This window comes from Capra hircus, chromosome 17 (genome assembly GCF_001704415.2).
Source record: "Capra hircus breed San Clemente chromosome 17, ASM170441v1, whole genome shotgun sequence".
Lineage (NCBI taxonomy): Eukaryota > Metazoa > Chordata > Mammalia > Artiodactyla > Bovidae > Capra > Capra hircus.
The window spans coordinates 30,914,279-30,931,746 of record NC_030824.1 but is presented as its reverse complement, the minus strand read 5'-3'; the positions used below and the strand labels follow the sequence as shown (position 1 = coordinate 30,931,746).

Here is a 17,468-nt window from a genome sequence, read left to right as displayed (position 1 = left end):
GGTCCTGCTTTACAGGTAGAATCTGTGGGCCAGTCTCCTGTTCCCTGCCAGCCCAGTGACACCTGGGAATTGCTGGGCTGGATGGCGAATATCAACCGAAAACGTTGCTGTTTCTGCAGTTCCATCCCACACGGCCTCTGAATGGTCACATCAGGTACTGACCCAGCTGCGCCCAGAGAGGATTGTATGGGTGTGTCTTGGCGAGCATGTTGACTAGCTGAGAGGTGCGTTTCTCAGAAAAGGCTTTGATGGGTGGGTGGTCAACAGGCATGACGGTGGGTACCCAGGCCAGGTGGTAGGTTAGGACTGCAGTCAGCAGGGCAGCAAAAAACCTGGAGAAATGGGAGAAAACATAAGCAAGTGAGTCAATGCAGGAAGAGGCAGTCACCCACAGCATGTACACGGGCAAGGAACTGTCATGCAAGGCCCCAGTGGGCCGCCCTTACTGGTTCTTGTTGATCTGCTCTATCAGGAGTGTAAACTCCTTGAGGAAGCGCTGGCACAGCTGGGTCCTCTCCAAAGTGCTGGACATCATGGCCAGCCATACGGGCTCGGCGATCCTGGGCACGGAGTACAGGCTCCAGATCGTCCCTCTATGGAAGAGAAAGGGAGCAGGGAACTGTCACAGGTGTTGTGGTGGATGACCTGTGCATAAAGGAACCCAGAAGAAAACAGTCATCTGGATCTATGGAGTCCCTAAGGCATTCAAAGCAGAATGTAATACAGGGGTGGGTTGCAGGGCAGGAACAGAGACACAGGCAAAGAGAACTGACCTGTGGACACAGTGTGGGAAGGAGACGGGGGGTGAACTGGGAAAGTAGCAGTGACATATACTCACTACCGTACGTGAAACAGACAGCTAGGGGGAAGCTGCTGTAGAGCACAGGTAGCTCAGCTCAGGGCTCTGTGACGACCTAGAGGGGTGGGACCCGGGGCATGGGAGGGGAGCTCAGGAGGAGGGGACATACATGTGTACTAGTGGCTGAATCACACTGTTGTACAGCAGAAACTAACACAGCTTTGTAAGGCAATTGTACTCCAATAATACAATGTTTTAAAAAGAAAACTAAAAATAAAATAATATGAAACAGGGGTTGGTAAACTAGGACACAATGTACAGGTCAAATCTGACCTTTATTATAAAGAAAGCTTTATTGGCACATGGCCATGCTCATCATTTCCCTATTATCTTTCGGTACATTTGCACAACAGAAAAGCTGAGCAGCTGCATCAGAGACCCCCTTTTCAGGAAACGTATACTACACACTGATGTAAAATATCCTTTACGATGCCTTGTGTCAGAATCTAGGGCAATTTTTACAGGAGAAAAAAATAAGGAAGAAAGATCAAATATGCTAGACTTAAAATGTGACCAGAAGCAACTCAACTCTCCCAATTTCTCGTCAGCACTTTCCTTCTCTGAACCAAAGCACTTTATTCACTTCAGATGAAAAAGCTACATAAATGTCTCTTCTTCACTATATTATTTACTAGATTCTTACATGGACTAACAGAATCAAATTCTTAGGACAGAAACCGAGGTGTAGCGGAGCTAGGTTCCTTGCAGCAGACACACACTCCGATGAGGGCACCTGGTGCCGCGGGCTCTGCTCCAGCCCCTGTGGCTCACAGGGGTCTTTCCAGCAAGCACACCGACTTAGCCTAGGCTTCCATTCCCCACTGAGAAACTGGCTTTAAGAAGCACTGCAACAGCCCTGCTCAGCCTGTTGACCATGAATCCCACCTGCCCCCCAGAGCAGACCACCTTTCTGCCTCTGAGGCTAGGACACATCCCCTCTCCCCGGTGAATATACATGAGGCATATTCTGACCTCAGTTTGGGGCCATGTGCATCAAGGAGCTGGGACACACAGGATCCTGCTTTGGCACAAAGCAGAGCATCTTTGAGTAAGCAGGAGGGGCAAGTTACAGCCACACGGACCTAGGGTTCACCTACTGAAGCCAAGGCCTCCAAGCAATAACACACCATACTGTCATCGTTTCTGAGCAGCGGTTTGCTAAACTAAGAATAAGACCCATCATCCATCCACAGCAAGGCCTCTGATCCTGTGCTTTAAGAGCTGGACCTTTCGTTAAACAAGTGTGCAGACGCTCCAGCACAAGCCAGCCTGGAGTCTGCCACAGCAGCCCCAGGGTGCCTACACTGCAGGAGGTTCTCCAGTCACCACACTGCCTCCGAAACACACAGCTGCACATTATTCCTCAAATATCTGACTTGATCTGAGCAACCCCAGATAATGAGTCATTTGTTACTGGAGTACGTTACACATAATTGAGGGCTCAGCAAAGACTGGATGGAGACTTTGCTTCAAGCAGCATCTGAGTTCACCAGCCTTTACCTTAATCATCACAAAAACCTTCTAATGTTCTAAGAATTGTAAACATTTTTGTTCTGCAGCTAGAGAGGAACAGTTAGATTCATTCATTAGCTCGTGACTGCTTCAGAGGGGGCTTCCACTCCCCGCCCAAGAAGCCGGCCCTAAGGAGTGCTGCAACAACCCTGCTCAGCCTGGTGACCGTAAATCCCACCTGCCCCCAGAACAGACCACCTTTCTGCCTGACACAAGGGGCAAGACCTCTAGAAAACTGGTCTGTAGGATACAAAGGTTGCCAATTAGGAACTCACAGCAAAGATACACTAGGGTGATCATGTGATTTATGTCCTGAGGAGGACCCTCACGGGGAGGACTCCGGGTGTGCACAGGACGGTCCTGACAAACTGGGGTGTCATGTCCCTGACACACACACTCTCCCCACTTGCGCTCTGGACGAACATCTGGACTTCAGGTTTTCCGCATCTGTAAAATGGGCCAAGAGTGCTTACTCTGAGGCTTCTGTGAGATGACGTGAGACCTATGAGCATTGAGTTTTCTCCATTCATTCTGGTAAAGACAATCAGATCAAAGACTGTCCCTCAGGCAGTCATGAGGATAAGTTGGGGCTGGTGACTTAAACTTTTTGCTCCTTTGGGCCTTAGCTTCCAAGGAAGGAGCTGCTAAAATAACCAATAACTGCCAGCCCCCAGGTTGGAATTCGCCTCCAACTCTGAATTCCGAGCCATGGTCTCCACACATGTGGAGGTTCAAGGCTGCTGCTCCACAATGTCCCTTGCTGGGTTCGCCAAACGTTGCCAACTTACCTGAACTCCCCCAGAGCTTCCATCAGACGGCTGACATAGAACTGGACACGGAGACTCGACTCTGCTATCTTCCTGCAGGAAATCATGGCCTTCAGTGGAGAGAAAAGAAGCCACTTTATGCTGAGACGACATTCCTTCACAATCACCTACCAGGCTTTATTCATGAGACAAGGTTACAGCCCACATGGGAGGCAGTAATTCCCTTTCCCAAAGCAGTGAGCACCTGCCGACTGGCATCAGTGCGCCCATGGATCTGTCCACCTCTGCTGCCGCCAACCCACGCGCCCCGGGAGAGCGATCCGGTAGAGGGAGCCCGCAGCCCTTACAGCCCCGCGGGGCCACGCACTGTACTTTCAGTACCTTTTCAATGGCACTCTTCAGCCTGTTCATGTGAGATTCAAACAGGGGGAAATGAGAAAAAAAGAAGTCCTGGAAATTCCTCTGTGCCTCTTCCTTCTCGCACAGTGAAAAGATGATGCTTATGGCAATCTTCTTCCTCCGGACTATGGCTGGGTTGGAACTGCAGGTTTCTTCGGCCAGGCTGAATGTTTCATCCATTGACCTGGAAGGAGAAGGGGTTTGAGGAGTCGCTCTGCATCAGTGGACCACGGTGAAAATGAGCCATGAAGCCAGGGCGGCACTCTGACAGCCTATCAGGGCACGTGGTCCTCACTCAGACCACATCCCCTGCTAAGGCGTCATCCTCCGGCAGATCCTGTTGTGAAAATGAAAACCTCCACTTGATACTCCGTGTTATCCTAATGTGAAAAGAAACTTACAGTTCTCACTGAAGTTATTTTAAGTGCCCTCTTATTAGACTCTTAGTCCTTTTCCCTTGGACTATGTTACGTCAGACTGGCGGTATTTCAGAAAGGGTGTGAAACATCTGTTGGCTCAAAACACAGGCCCTCAGTTTTGGCTAATAGATACCGGTAGATAAGAATCTCTGAAAGGGAAGGCCCTCTGTGGTCCACTGTGTGACTAGGACATCACGTCTGGACATTAACTAGTAGCCAAGGTTTGCTTTCCCAAGGTTACTAAAACTATTAGATGAAGTTACTCCTATAAATGCTGAGACTAAGACACGTGACCTTGAACATTCTCCGGGAAACCCCCAAGAAGACAGACTAGCCTCTCTTCTACTATAGTCAGCACCTGGACCAACTTAACGTTCTGTGTAAAGACTCTGCTTCCAGGATGAGAGAAGCACGAAGCCAACAAACTGAATACGTATTCAATTTGTTGTAAGGGGTGAACCTCACAAATACCGCCAATCCAGGACTCTCCTTTATTCTGAAAAACCAGTATATGACCATGCGGCTGCTAACCGCAAGAGTGAAAGATTTTAATTATTTTGTTTTTTTTTTCTATAAAGACACCAAAGCAAAGGATGTGCATTCATGCTAAGTCGCTTCAGTTATGTACAACTCTTTGCGACCCTATGGACTGTAGTCCGCCAGGCTCCTCTGTCCATGGGATTCTCCAGGTGAGAATACTGGAGGGGGTAGCCATGCCCTGCGCCAGGGTATCTTCCTGACCCAGGGATAGAACCCACATCTATGTCTCCTGCACTGGCAGGCGGGTTCTTTACCACTAGCGCCACCTTTAGGAAGTCCCGAAGCAAGTGACATCACACTGCAAATTAAAGTGCCTAGCATGGCACAAGGTAGGTTTGCAGTAAATCTTTCTCATTGACCCTAGTGTTCAGCTTTGTCTGTTGCTTAAGCACAGGAGGATGCTGCTTCCTCCCTGTCCTTTACTACAAACTATACCCTGATGGTCACGTCTGCTGGCAGAACTCAAGGCAACCAGCCTCATTCCCAGTCTTTAACTTGTTATTTAGTGCTCTACTCATAGGAGATTTCGAACATATCCACATTTTAAAAACATACATACATCAGAAGAAAGCTATCTCTTTTAAAATGAGATTAAAAAAGGAAAGGAGACAGGCATCGTGTTTAAACCTCAGAGGACCATGTCATTGGTGTGGCTGATAAATCAGTAAAAGACTTCACTCACAGACACACCAGGGGAAGGACACGGTCTCCCAGTGCTCTTGTAAATGCAAGGCATTAAAATAAACCAGCAACTGCTTTCTCTGAGAAACCCCTAGATCCTAATTATTTGCTTGGCAGAAAGAAACTGTCGAGGTGCTCTTAATTAATTTCATACAATGCACCCTCTTCTTTTCCACAGTACCTGTCCTATAACTTTGATTCTCTGCACCAGTTTATTTGTATTCTGTAGAGGAAATTTTGAGCTTATGTTACACCAATCCTTTCTTGAAACCCTTTCTTCCTGGTCATCTCCTACTTCCTTTTGCAAAAGTAAAAATGCCAGTCTGCATGTCTTGCTCAATGTGGTCTCTAATAATCAAACTGCAGTGGCCATCGAGCTCTCTTCAGATATCTGAGTCAGCTCCAGCTCCACCCTGAAAACAGTACCCAACTCCAGTCACCACAGTAGACGGTGCCACCTGCTGAATTTCTGAGAATCACCTGCAGCTCTAACAGCGTGTTGGCTCTCACTTGCTCCCCTGAACTCTAAAGCAGCTGAGTTTCATTCAGTCTGTAGTAGGCTTGGATTGGCCATGCAAACTGGAATAAATCAGGCCATGTGGTATTTATAAATATACTTTTTTTAAGCCTGGGATCATTTTTTTTTTAATTGGAGGAAAATTGCTTTACAATGTTGTGTTGGTTTCTGCCATACGACGACTTGAATCAGTCATAATTATATAAATATCCCCTCCCTCTTGAGACCCCCTCCCTTTCTCATCCCAGCCCTTTAGGTAATCACAGAGCGCAAGGCTAAGCTCCTTGTGTTATGTTACACAGCAGCTTTCCACTAGCTATTTTACACACGCCACTTTCTCAATTTGTCCTACCCGTTCCATCCCCTGCTATGCTCACAAGTCTGTTCTCTGCATCTGCAACTCCATTTCTTCCCTGTAAATAGGTTCATCAGTACTATTTTTCCAGATTTCATATGTACGCATTAATATATGATATTTATGGTATTCGTTTTTCTCTTTCTGACTTGCTTCGCTCTGTATAACAGGCTCTTGGTTCATCCACCTCACTACAACTGACTCACATTCCTTCTTTTTTATGGCTGAGTATTACTGTAAATATGCTTTTAAGATCAATCTACATGATAGCATGCTTCAAAGTGTTTTTCAACATTTAACTATGCACACAAATACTTTACCATAGCTTTACTGTCAGGGCACTAGGCGAGATACACAGTCCATTTTGCAAACATGGAAACTGAGGCAGAGTGACTGACTTGCTTCAGAGCAGAAAGCTTTTCAATGACCACGCTGCAATTAGAGCCAAGGGCTTCTGTCTGCTGGCCCTGGCTCACTGCTTGGACACTGGGAATGCCCAGGGCTCTGGCCCCACGTCTGATCTGTCTGCTGGGATCACCCAGCTGGAGCACTAAGGGGAGGGGCTGGGAGCAATCACACAGCTGACAGGCCTTCAAGTCAAGGGAAGACCAAGCTATCCACTGAATTGTTCTTCTTATTAAAAAAACAAAACAGAACTTTGTTGACACTTATGAACAGCATTTACATACATTATGAATACTTCAAGATCTTAAATGAAGCCAAAACTCTACTATTTAAGTACATCTCAGTGACCCGTAGCTGATCTCAGGACTACTTAGTCTAACTGCTTATATCACTCTGAACTTACACTGAATCTGTGGATTACACTGGAATATATGAAATCACCGTTTCTGTAGGTCAAAGAACATCTCATCAGCAACTCTGGTTACTCATTTTATAATTCAAGTCAGCAGCCTTTCTGGGACATTACAGCTGCTTCTTCAGGGTTTCAACAGCCCCACTAAGCAGGGAAATCTCTGCAGCCTCTCTCCCCGACCCCTCTGGCAGCACCTCTGCATCAGCTGATAAACTGCCCCCTGACTCCGCCCGCCCTGTCTCCAGTCACCAAAGCTCCCCAAATGGGATGGCAGGGCCCCAGGTATGGGTGTCCACAAGCAGCCAACCCTATGGACTGTGAAGATCCTCCCTGGCCACCCTGAACTCTCTCTGGAATGAAGTCTTTGCTGTGACTTTTCCCTCAGAGCAGAAGCAATCACTCCTCTGGTACCCACTGTTCTCTGGTCCAGTGTCAGAGACTAATCTCCACTCCCACAAGGGTGCTGCCACAAGGGAGACGGGCGACACCCCTGTAGCTGAAGGATCTTCACAGGCAGTGGTGGATGCTGAGTCCCTGCAGCTCTTCCGTCCTGGGCGTCAGACAGGACAAGCCCAGGGCCAGCCCAGGCTGTGCCCCCTCGCAGGGCTGCTCTCAGAATAAGCTTGAGGTAATATTCAGTGGGTACGATCTTGATCCCTAACTGGGTCACCTTTAACTTGTGCTAAGTGAAGTCTGGTGGGTGATGACGCATGCTTGCAGGCATGCACACAGATGCCAGGCAGCTGAGCACACGGGGAGCTTGGACGCTGGGCAGTCAGCCCGGGGTCAGGCACATACCCACACAACCAGAACCCAGGTGCCACGAGGTCCCAAGATGGCAAGGCTGGGACCTGGGCCCAGATTGGTGGTGGCAGCAGAGGTCACGGCTGTGGGAGAGGGGAAGGGCTTGGGCGAGAAAGGGCTTGAGTGAGACACAGTGGAGGCAGCTTGTTTGTCTATCATCAGAGCCCACCCTTGTGGGGTCTGCAAAAATACTCAGCTCTTTTGTCTTGAGCCCCAGGGCAGTGAATTATCAAAAAGAAGGGCCTACAGTTACAATGCAGTAAAGTATTAATACATCAGGGACTTACTAGAGTTCTTCAAAGAGTTTGTAATCTCTCATTTTGAAAACTGCAGCAACATTGCCAAGCAACTACTCACAAGCACAGAAATAGAAATCAAGTGTAGAGGTTGTTGCACTGCATAGAAAATACCCAATACTTTCTAGATGAAGCTTTAGATGATGAAATTATTAATAAGGAAGCCCATTGTAAAATTAATTTTCCATATAATTGACAACATAGTATAGACTGCATAAACAGGCATTCTGAATTATATGCAATGCACAAAGACGCTTCTAATTTCTTGTAAGACCTCCATAAGTTGCAGGAATTGGCAGAGGAAACATTAAAATAATCTTGTATAAATTTACATTTAAAATTGAATTCAGACATACAAAATGGATATGTGTGAAGAATAAAATCTTTAGCAAAACTTTTCCATAAGAATAATCTGATCTAGATGTACTGAAATTTATATTTTTAAATTAAAAATTTATCTCAATGTTGTTATAATCTATACAGCTTCAGTAACTGTTACAATAAACAAAATGAGCTTTGCCAAAACAGAAAAATTATCAAAAATTATCTGCCATCTTACATTTGAAAGGAGCAGCTAACACTGCTTTCAATTATGCCAACTGACATACAAATTCTGATGACCTAAACAAATGAATCTGCAGAAAAGTGAGCCAGAAAAATCTTATGAGTCAAGATATCGTATGAAGTATTACTACTGATTATACATAAAATTACTGCATCAAAACTTTTTTTTGCAATTTATAAGTTTATGTTAATAGTCACGGATCACTATTATTCCTACTATATTCTGAAAGTAAAATATTTTAAATATATTTATTTATTTGGCTGTGCAGAGACTTAGTTGCAGCATGTGGGATCTAGTTCCCTGACCAGGGATTGAACCCAGGCCCTTTGTGCAGAGAGTGAGCAGTCTTAACTACTGAACCACCAGCACAGTCCTGAAAATAAAATACTTTTAATGGAAAAGCCTTACACTCATTTTATAGGTTGTTCTCAAAATGCCTGGAGCATAATTTTTTAAAAAGAAACATTAACACGTGATGTTAATTTTGGGAGAAGAGGGTGTCGGCAGCCTGACGCCCTCTACATGTCTCAGCCCCCCATATCTCAGCCTGCTCTTTCAGGACCACTTCCATGAAGGTTCCCCAAGCCCCAAGACCTCCAGAATGCTGCCTCTCTCCCCCAAGCTCCAAACACCCTACCCTCTCTAAACATTCATCTTCTTTATACCATTATTTACCTGTGCGTCTTCATGAACTTCTGAAATGCAGTTATGCAGCTGACTCTTCACTCCCTCACAGACCCTATACATGCTACTCACAACTCAACTTACTAAGTCAACCAACTGTCGTCTGGATTTTATAGGGACAACCATCTTCATTCCCTTTTAAGTTGTGGGTTGTATGAAGAAGAGATTGGAAGCTACTGATGTAACATCATCATAAGTCAAAAATGTACATTTTGCAATGTAACTAAACTTTAGATCTGAAACCAACTGAAATAAAGGCAAAGGATATCTTGGTATCAACTCTATTCATAATCAAACTCATGACTGTTAAAGAATTTAAGTTTTACCAAAAAAAAAAAAAAAAGAGTATGTCACCATTCTTGGGTTCATACATTTTCAAAGACCATACTGTGTCACCATAAGCCAAGATTTATTCCAGCCTTCTCACTTACACAAGCTACTCCCAGAGGGGAGCCAGTACAGAGAATGCACTAACTTTAAATCAACACAGATCTACCCAGATATTCCCAGTGTCTTTCCTGGACCCTCAACATGAAAACTTCCAGGCTGAGCTGAAGCTGAGCGGAAAGTTTCCACACTTTCCCAGGGACAGCAAGTGAACGCGGTGTCTGCGGGCACCCCCCGGCTGCCCACTTGGGTGCCCCTTGCACCACGGGGGACCCAGCTTACCTCCTGGGGATGATGCCGTTTTCCAAGCTTGTGGTCTGGCTCCGAAGCCAGCGGCGCTGGTAGCTGCTGGACGAGGAGGTGGAGGAGCTTGGAGATGGGAACGGTGTGATCAGAAGGCTGCTCAGGGAGGCTGCGAGAAGATTGGAAAGTGAGAGTTGAACTCAAGCAGCCTGCGTGAACCTACACGAAAGCACAAGCCCGGGATTCTAACTGTTCAGGTTCTATAGGACACACCCTGCAGGGGGAAACCGGCCTCCCTGAGACTTTTGTACTGCGAGAAAATATCCCATCAAAGGGTAAACAAGTCAAAAGGAACAGGGACCACAGACAGAGCCTTGCATCCATAACCAGACCTCACTTGTAAATGCAAACAATTATTACTCATCCACTCAGAGTGCAAACTGCAGATTTCTGATACAGTGTTCCACAGAACTACTGCTGTTGCTGCCGGGTAACCAGTGCCCTGCACAGCATTTACTCACACACATTAACCTTTCTTGACTGCTTCTTCACTCTATTCAGAGGTGAAATCCAGGCAGAAAGGTAGTTCCTCCATACAGCATTGCCTCTCCTGCTCCCCCAGCCCGAAATGCGCAGCATTTGCCCCCAGCCCCGGGCCCACTGCCACTGCCTCGCTGCGAAAGAGGAATATGCGCCTGTGCGCAAGTGCTCAGTTGACCAACTCTTTAGGACCCCATGAACTGGGGTCCACCAGGCTCTTCTGCCCATGGAATTTTCTAAGCAAGAATGCTGGAGTGGGCTGCCATTTCCTCCTGCAGGGGATCTTCCCAATCCAGGGCTTGAACCCAGGCCTCTTCCATCTCCTGCATTGGCCAGGTGGATTCTTTACCACCAGTGCCACCTGGGAAGTCTTGTGAAAGTGGAACAACTAGTCCTAAATTGTTTTTCCGCTTGGACTACTTATTTGCCTCGGGCCTCTCTGCTTCTTCCTGTTGAGTAGTATCAGTGCCTCCCTAAGCAGGAGTGACACACCTTCTGACTGGTCCCCCTCAGGGCAGGCAAAAGGGCTTCTTTCAAATCTCGGCTGCTGGGCGGAGCTCTGTGGGTTTGGAAAGGTGGAGGAGGCAGACTTTTTCTCCTTTTACCTCCCCCAAGTTACTGGGTCAGATAGAGAAGGGAATGGAATGTGACAGGCAGCCAGTTGACATTTTCAGACACAGGTACTGACTTCACTAAGCACAGTATACCATGCTCATGGACACCACTGGAAGGCTGCTTCTCCACGTGAGCCATCATGTTTTTATTTCTACTTTTACAGGCAGATGGAAATACGTTCCCAACATGAGTTCTGAAATCCTGCGAGGGTTGCCTGGCTGCGCAGCAAGCATCTACAATGTGCCAGGCACTATGCAGCGCATGGTGGCCCTGCATGGAGCTGACGGCTGCAAGACCAGAGAACCCCCAGCCACAAGGGTGAGAAGCTAACAATCTAGGCTTCCTTGTCCATAGCAGAGGTGCTGTGAGCATCCATGAGACGCTCTTCTTCTGATCCAGTCAACATGCACAGCAAAGGTGGAGCTGTGGATCCCTTGTATCCAGGATGTGCCTGGGACACAACGGTCAATGAACAAAGGTTTGCTGAACATGGGGCACTTCTGCACTAAAGTGCTGCCAGGTGAGGCTGGCCTGGTTTCAGCCTTGAGGCTGGATTTACACCTCCAAAATCAAATCCCCATTTCAAGTATCAGTGAGCAGGTAATTCTATTGAGAATTCTGAAGGGAGATAGAGTTTTTCCTCAAAGTAACAGAATACTACTTAATCAAAAAAATCCTAATTACACATGTCTGCTCCACCCCCAAGTTCTCAAAATCCCCTGTAAGATCCAAAAGATCCTCATTCCCTATTTCCAAATCTCAGGGTCCTTGGTCTTATGCTGAGCACATCAGCTTCTTCTCAGCAGGTGCAGGACACCATTGAGATGTAGCGCTTGTATTATAAATACTTGTCCCCACCCTGTCACAAAAGCAGGATGGGATGAGCTGAGGACCACTGTCTTCTAGAAGTCATGCTCATGCTGTGTGCCCAGTCGTGTTGACTCTGTGGCCTCATGGACTGTAGCCTGTCAGGCTCCTCTGTCCACGGGATTCTCCAGGCAAGAACACTGGAGTGGGCTGCCATGCCCTCCTCCATGGATGTTCCTGTCCCAAGAATTAAACCCAAGTCTCCTGCATTTCCTGCATTAGCAGGCAGATTCTTTATGACTGTACCACCTGGGAAATCCTCTGGAAGTCCTACAGCTGCATGATTCTTCTGTTCAGTAGAGGAGGAGCAAGACCCAGGCTCTCCTTCAAATCCCAGCTCTGTGGCTCACTGGCTGGGACACCTGGGTGGTTCACTTAACCTGTCAGCTTTCTCATCCATAAAACGGGAGCAGTAAGGGACCACACCTCAGTATGTTTTGTGAGAGCTGCAACCTGCTAGTGGGTTATAAATTATTTAGCAGATCAAAACTGGTATTTTAAAAGAGAAGTATGAATGAAAATAGAGTAGAAGGCAGTGTTAACACTAATTTATGATACTTTTGTTTGTCATATATAAAGATGTTTGTTACTGGATCATGATGCGAAATGCATTAGCGTGGGCGGCAGACAAAAGAAAGCTTTAAAAACCACTGACCTATTTCATACAGTTCCTGTGAGGATTAAACAAATCATTACATGTAAAACACCAGCCCAGTGCCCATACAGTAAATGTTACCTACTCACTCTCTGACAATTCTTGGAAAAGGTGGGCCAGGTAAGACATTTCAGAGTACTACTAAAAGGTCATTACTTCTGAATAGTTAATTGCGAAAAGAACTGAGAACTTGTAATAGAGACATGGAAAAGAAAAGCAAAAAATTAAAATAATAAAATCCAAGGAGGATGTTCCCTTTATCCATACTATAGAATGCTGAATAAAAATTGTGATAAAAATATAAGCTAAAGGGCTCGCTGAGCATTCTCCAACATTTCCTGAAAAATATTTTGGGGCCTTCCCTGGTGGTCCAGTGGCTAAGACTCTGTGCTCCCAATGCAGAGGGCCCAGATTCAATCCCTAGTCAGGGAACTAGATTCCACAGGCCACAACTAAGAGTTCACATGCTGTAACTCATGATTCCACGTGCCACAACTTAAAAAAAAAAAAAGATCTCGAGTGCCACAATTACCAACACAGCCAAATAAAATAAATATTTTTAAAATGCATTTTGATATCATATAGTAAGATATTTATGCAAAAGTACTGCAATCACGCGTGCATGCTGCGTTGTTTCAGTCATATCCGACTCTGTGCGACCCCATGGACTGTAGCCCACCAGGCTCCTCTGTCCATGGGATTCTCCAGGCAAGAATACTGGAGTGGGCTGTCGCGCCCTCTTCCAGGGGATCTTTCCAACCCAGGGATCGAACCAGCATCTCCTGGGTCTCCTGCATCGGCAGGCAGAGTCTTTACCACTGGTGCCATCTGAAGCCCGTAGTCAATCACATGTTTTAGCAAATGATACAGCTACAACTCTCAGACACAAGAACAGGCCTCATTTTGCCTTGTAACCAACCTATTGCCATTTTCATGAGAAAAAGACGGATTCAATCCCCATTTAGTGTGTGTGGCTACGGGCTGGGCCATGGTCTACAAGGGAGTGCAGCCTGGATGCTGCTGGGGTGCTGGTCCCCATCCCCAGGGCTGCGTGGGCTTCCCTGGCTGGCTCACTCACTTCACAGTGGGCCTGGCATCTCCAGGACACCAAAGAGCTTTGCACAGGAGTTCCACGGGGTAGGTCCCAGCCCACTCCATGCTTCCTGTCAGCTCCACAAGTTGGTGCCTTGGTTGTAAAATGTGAGACTTTCAGTTAAATTATTCACAGCCTCGGCTCCAGCTTTAAAAGTGCTATGTCTAACACTTCTTAATATTTTTAGTATCGCTCTTCTTTTTAGAATACTTTTATAATTAGCACAAATGCTAATGAACAAGACTGCAAAGATTTTTGGAGTTTTGCACATGAATAAGAAAACAATTTATGCTTGCATCCCCACCCTCCTGACAGAGGGGGGCTCTTCAACAAGTGTCTATTTATTCCTACAGAAATAAGCGAAAGAAAAAAGAATACATCTGTAGGCTTAAAAATGTCAACTGCTGGCTCTTCTTGACCTGTGTTGTTCAAGATAAGGATTCAGCTTTATCTGGAAATATGTCTGCTATTTGGAGAGCTTACTGTATTGACGATCTGACAAAATCTGGATTCAAAGTGACAACACCCTGAAACTCTTAAATCCATTTGCTCAACTTTGACTGGCATTTACTAAGTTCCTGGCACCACCTGGGCCTGAGGCAGAAAGTTACAGCACAGAAAGGTCTTAACAAGCTCTGTCCTTAACAAGCCTGCATGCATGGAGTAAATAAACAAGATGATATCAGACAGTGTTAAGTTCACATGATTTTCTTCAAGCAACCAGGACAAAAGTTTATTCTCCAGTCAGTGGTCCGAGAACACCCTTGTGAAAATGGTACATCTCAACTAAAACTAAAATCCAGAAAGAGCCAGTCATGGAAAGGGCATATCAGATGTTGCCCAGGAAAATGACTAGATCATCTGAGTGTGTCTCTTTAAAAAAATCTGTATGTACTCCTCCTCGTATATATGGGGAACAAGGATCCATTGAACATCTCCTACATGCCAGGCAGGATTCAGGCTGCTGGGGATGGAACAGTCAGCGTGACACAGTAGCTGGGTCTCTGCCCCAGGGGAGCTTACTCTCTATGGGAAAAGAAGCAGCAAGCAAAAATCCCCAAGGAATTACAAAACACAACCAGAGTGTGGTGAGTCCACAGGGGCAAACTCAACACTGGAAAAGGAAATGCAAACTCAAACACTCAGAAGCTGCTACAATTCCTCCAATGGGAAGAACTCTGAGTTTGGCTGGTTGATGCTGCTGCAAAATGGAGTCATGCGCTCTCCGACCTGACAGCATCCTGGGACAGTGCAGAGGCAGGACTGCAGCAAACATCTGGGTCTAGAGTTCAAGCTTGGACCTGCCAGATAGCCCTCACTTGCAGGAGACACCTGGGTGGAGGAAGCCGCAGAAGCCCGAGCCTTCCATCTCCTGCAGAACTTGGACAGGACAGATGGGGTGTCTTTGTTTCTGGACACACTCTCGCCAAAACTCAGTTCAGTTCAGTCGCTCCGTCATGTCCAACTCTTTGTGACCCCATGAACCGCAGCACGCCAAGCCTCCCTGTCCATCACCAACTCCCGGAGTCCACCCAAATCCATGTCCATCAAGCCGGTGATGCCATCCAACCATCTCATCCTCTGTTGTCCCCTTCTCCTCCTGCCCTCAATCTTTTCCCACATCAGGGTCTTTTCCAATGAGTCAGCTCTTCGCATCAGGTGGCCAAAGTGTTGGAGTTTCAGCTTCAGCATCAGCATCAGTCCTTCCAATATTCAGGGCTACTTTCCTTTTAGATTGACTGCTTTGGTCTCCTTGCAGTCCAAGGGAGTCTTGGACTCTTCTCCAACACCACAGTTCAAAAGCATCAATTCTTCGGTGCTCAGCTTTCTTTATAGCCCAACTCTCACATCCATACATGACCACAGGAAAAACCATAGCTTTGAGTAGATGGACTTTTGTTGGCAAAGTAATGTCTCTGCTTTTTAATATGCTGCCTAGGTTAGTCATAACTTTCCTTCCAAGGAGTAAGCGTCTTTTAATTTCATGGCTGCAATCACCATCTGCAGTGATTTTGGAGCCCAGAAAAATAAAGTCAGCCACTGTTTCCACTGTTTCCCCATCTATTTCCCATGAAGTGATGGGACCAGATCCATGATCTTAGTTTTCTGAATGTTGAGTTTTAAGCCAACTTTTTCGTTCTCCTCTTTCACTTTCATCAAGGGGCTTTTTAGTTCTTCACTTTCTGCCATAAGGGTGGTGTCATCTGCGTATCTGAGGTTATTGATATTTCTCCTGGCAATCTTGATTCCAGCTTGTGCTTCATCCAGCCCAGCGTTTCTCACGCTGAACTCTGCATATAAGTTAAATAAGTAGGGTGACAATATACAGCCTTGACGTACTCCTTTTCCTATTTGGAACCAATCTGTTGTTCCATGTCCAGTTCTAACTGTTGCTTCCTGACCTGCATATAGGTTTCTTAAGAGACAGGTCAGGTGGTCTGGCATTCCCATCTCTTTCAGAATTTTCCACAGTTTATTGTGATCCACACAGTCAAAGGTCTTGGCATAGTCAATAAGGCAGAAATAGATGTTTTTCTGGAACTCTCTTGCTTTTTCAATGATCCAGCGGATGTTGGCAATTTGATCTCTGTTTCCTCTGCCTTTTCTAAAACCAGCTTGAACATCTGGGAGTTCACGGTTCATGTATTGCTGAAGTCTGGCTTGGAGAATTTTGAGCACTACTTTACTAGAGTGTGAGATGAGTGCAATTGTGCGGTAGTTTGAGCATTCTTTGGCATTGCCTTTCTTTGGGATCGGAATGAAAACTGACCTTTTCCAGTCCTACAACAACAGTCTAATGTGACCAGACCTCTATTTTCTCTCCGAGCTCAGCTTGTAGACTCTCCCCTCACTGCATCCAGCCTCCCTCTGTTCCCAGTACATAGCGGTCTTTCTGCTGCCCACACATAAACTTGCAAAGCCTGTTCCCACCCCAGGGCTCTGCCCCAGCAACCCCCAAAGTCTAACATGCTCTCTGCTCTGGTCTTCACCAAGCAAGTTAGCAAGGCACTTGAGTCAACTGAGACTTCAGCTTCCAGGAGAGGCATTCCTTGAGTGAGCACTCTGGTGGTGACGGAAGCCTGCCTACATTTTGTCTTTCTCTGTCTCTTCTCTATTGAATATAAACGGCATGTCTACTTGATTACTGATCTCTCCTCACATCCAACAAAAATGCCTGGTGCATAAGATTCTCAAGAAAAGTTCCTTCATGATGTCTGTCTCGATCAACAAGCACAGCAGACCCAAAACATTAGAAAAAAATTTCTAGAGAGTTCAAAACCTGAATTTGTTAAAAAGCTTCCTATGGTCAAAACTGTATAGAGAGCATAAGGATTTTTTCTCCACCTCTTCATCTTAAGTCTTTTTTATGTTTGATAGGGAGGCCTAGTGGGTCAGATGGTAAAGAATCTGCCTGCAGTGTAGGAGATGCAGGTTTGATTCCTGGGTCAGGCAGATCCCCTGGAGAAAGGAATGGCAACCCACTCCAGTATTCTTGTCTGGAGAAACCCATGGACAGAGGCGCCTGGCAGGCTATAGTCCATGGGGTCAGGAAGAGTCAGACACGACTTGGTGACTAACACTTTCACACTTTTCTTTTGATGGTGGAAGTGATGATGATAGTGGTGGTAATGGTGACGGTGGTGGAGGTGGCGATGGCGGTGGTGGTGATGATGGCAGTGGTAGTGGTGGCGGTGGTGATGGTGGTGATGATGATGGCGGCGGTGGTGATGATGGTGGTGATGGTGATGGTGGTGGTGATGATGGCAGTGGTGATGATGGTGGTGATGGTGGTGATGATGATGGCGGCGGTGGTGATGATGGTGGTGATGGTGATGGTGGTGGTGATGATGGC

General features: G+C 46.4%; 1 protein-coding gene across 5 annotated transcripts in view; it reads right to left on the bottom strand.

Moving 5' to 3' along the window:
* The window catches only part of FNIP2 (folliculin interacting protein 2), a 125,417-nt gene that overhangs the window by 29,946 nt on the left and 78,003 nt on the right, over nucleotides 1–17,468 (bottom strand). For all 5 annotated transcript variants that reach the window (XR_001919404.1, XM_018061487.1, XM_018061489.1 and 2 more), the window contains 5 exons: nucleotides 9,885–10,014; nucleotides 3,520–3,721; nucleotides 3,160–3,248; nucleotides 447–593; nucleotides 163–332 (listed from right to left, as the gene is read on the bottom strand). Coding sequence is in view for 4 of the 5 variants with exons in the window: in XM_018061487.1 (XP_017916976.1) it covers nucleotides 163–332; nucleotides 447–593; nucleotides 3,160–3,248; nucleotides 3,520–3,721; nucleotides 9,885–10,014 (738 nt within the window). In the remaining variant the exon portion in view is untranslated. The remainder of the gene's footprint in view (nucleotides 1–162; nucleotides 333–446; nucleotides 594–3,159; nucleotides 3,249–3,519; nucleotides 3,722–9,884; nucleotides 10,015–17,468) is intronic.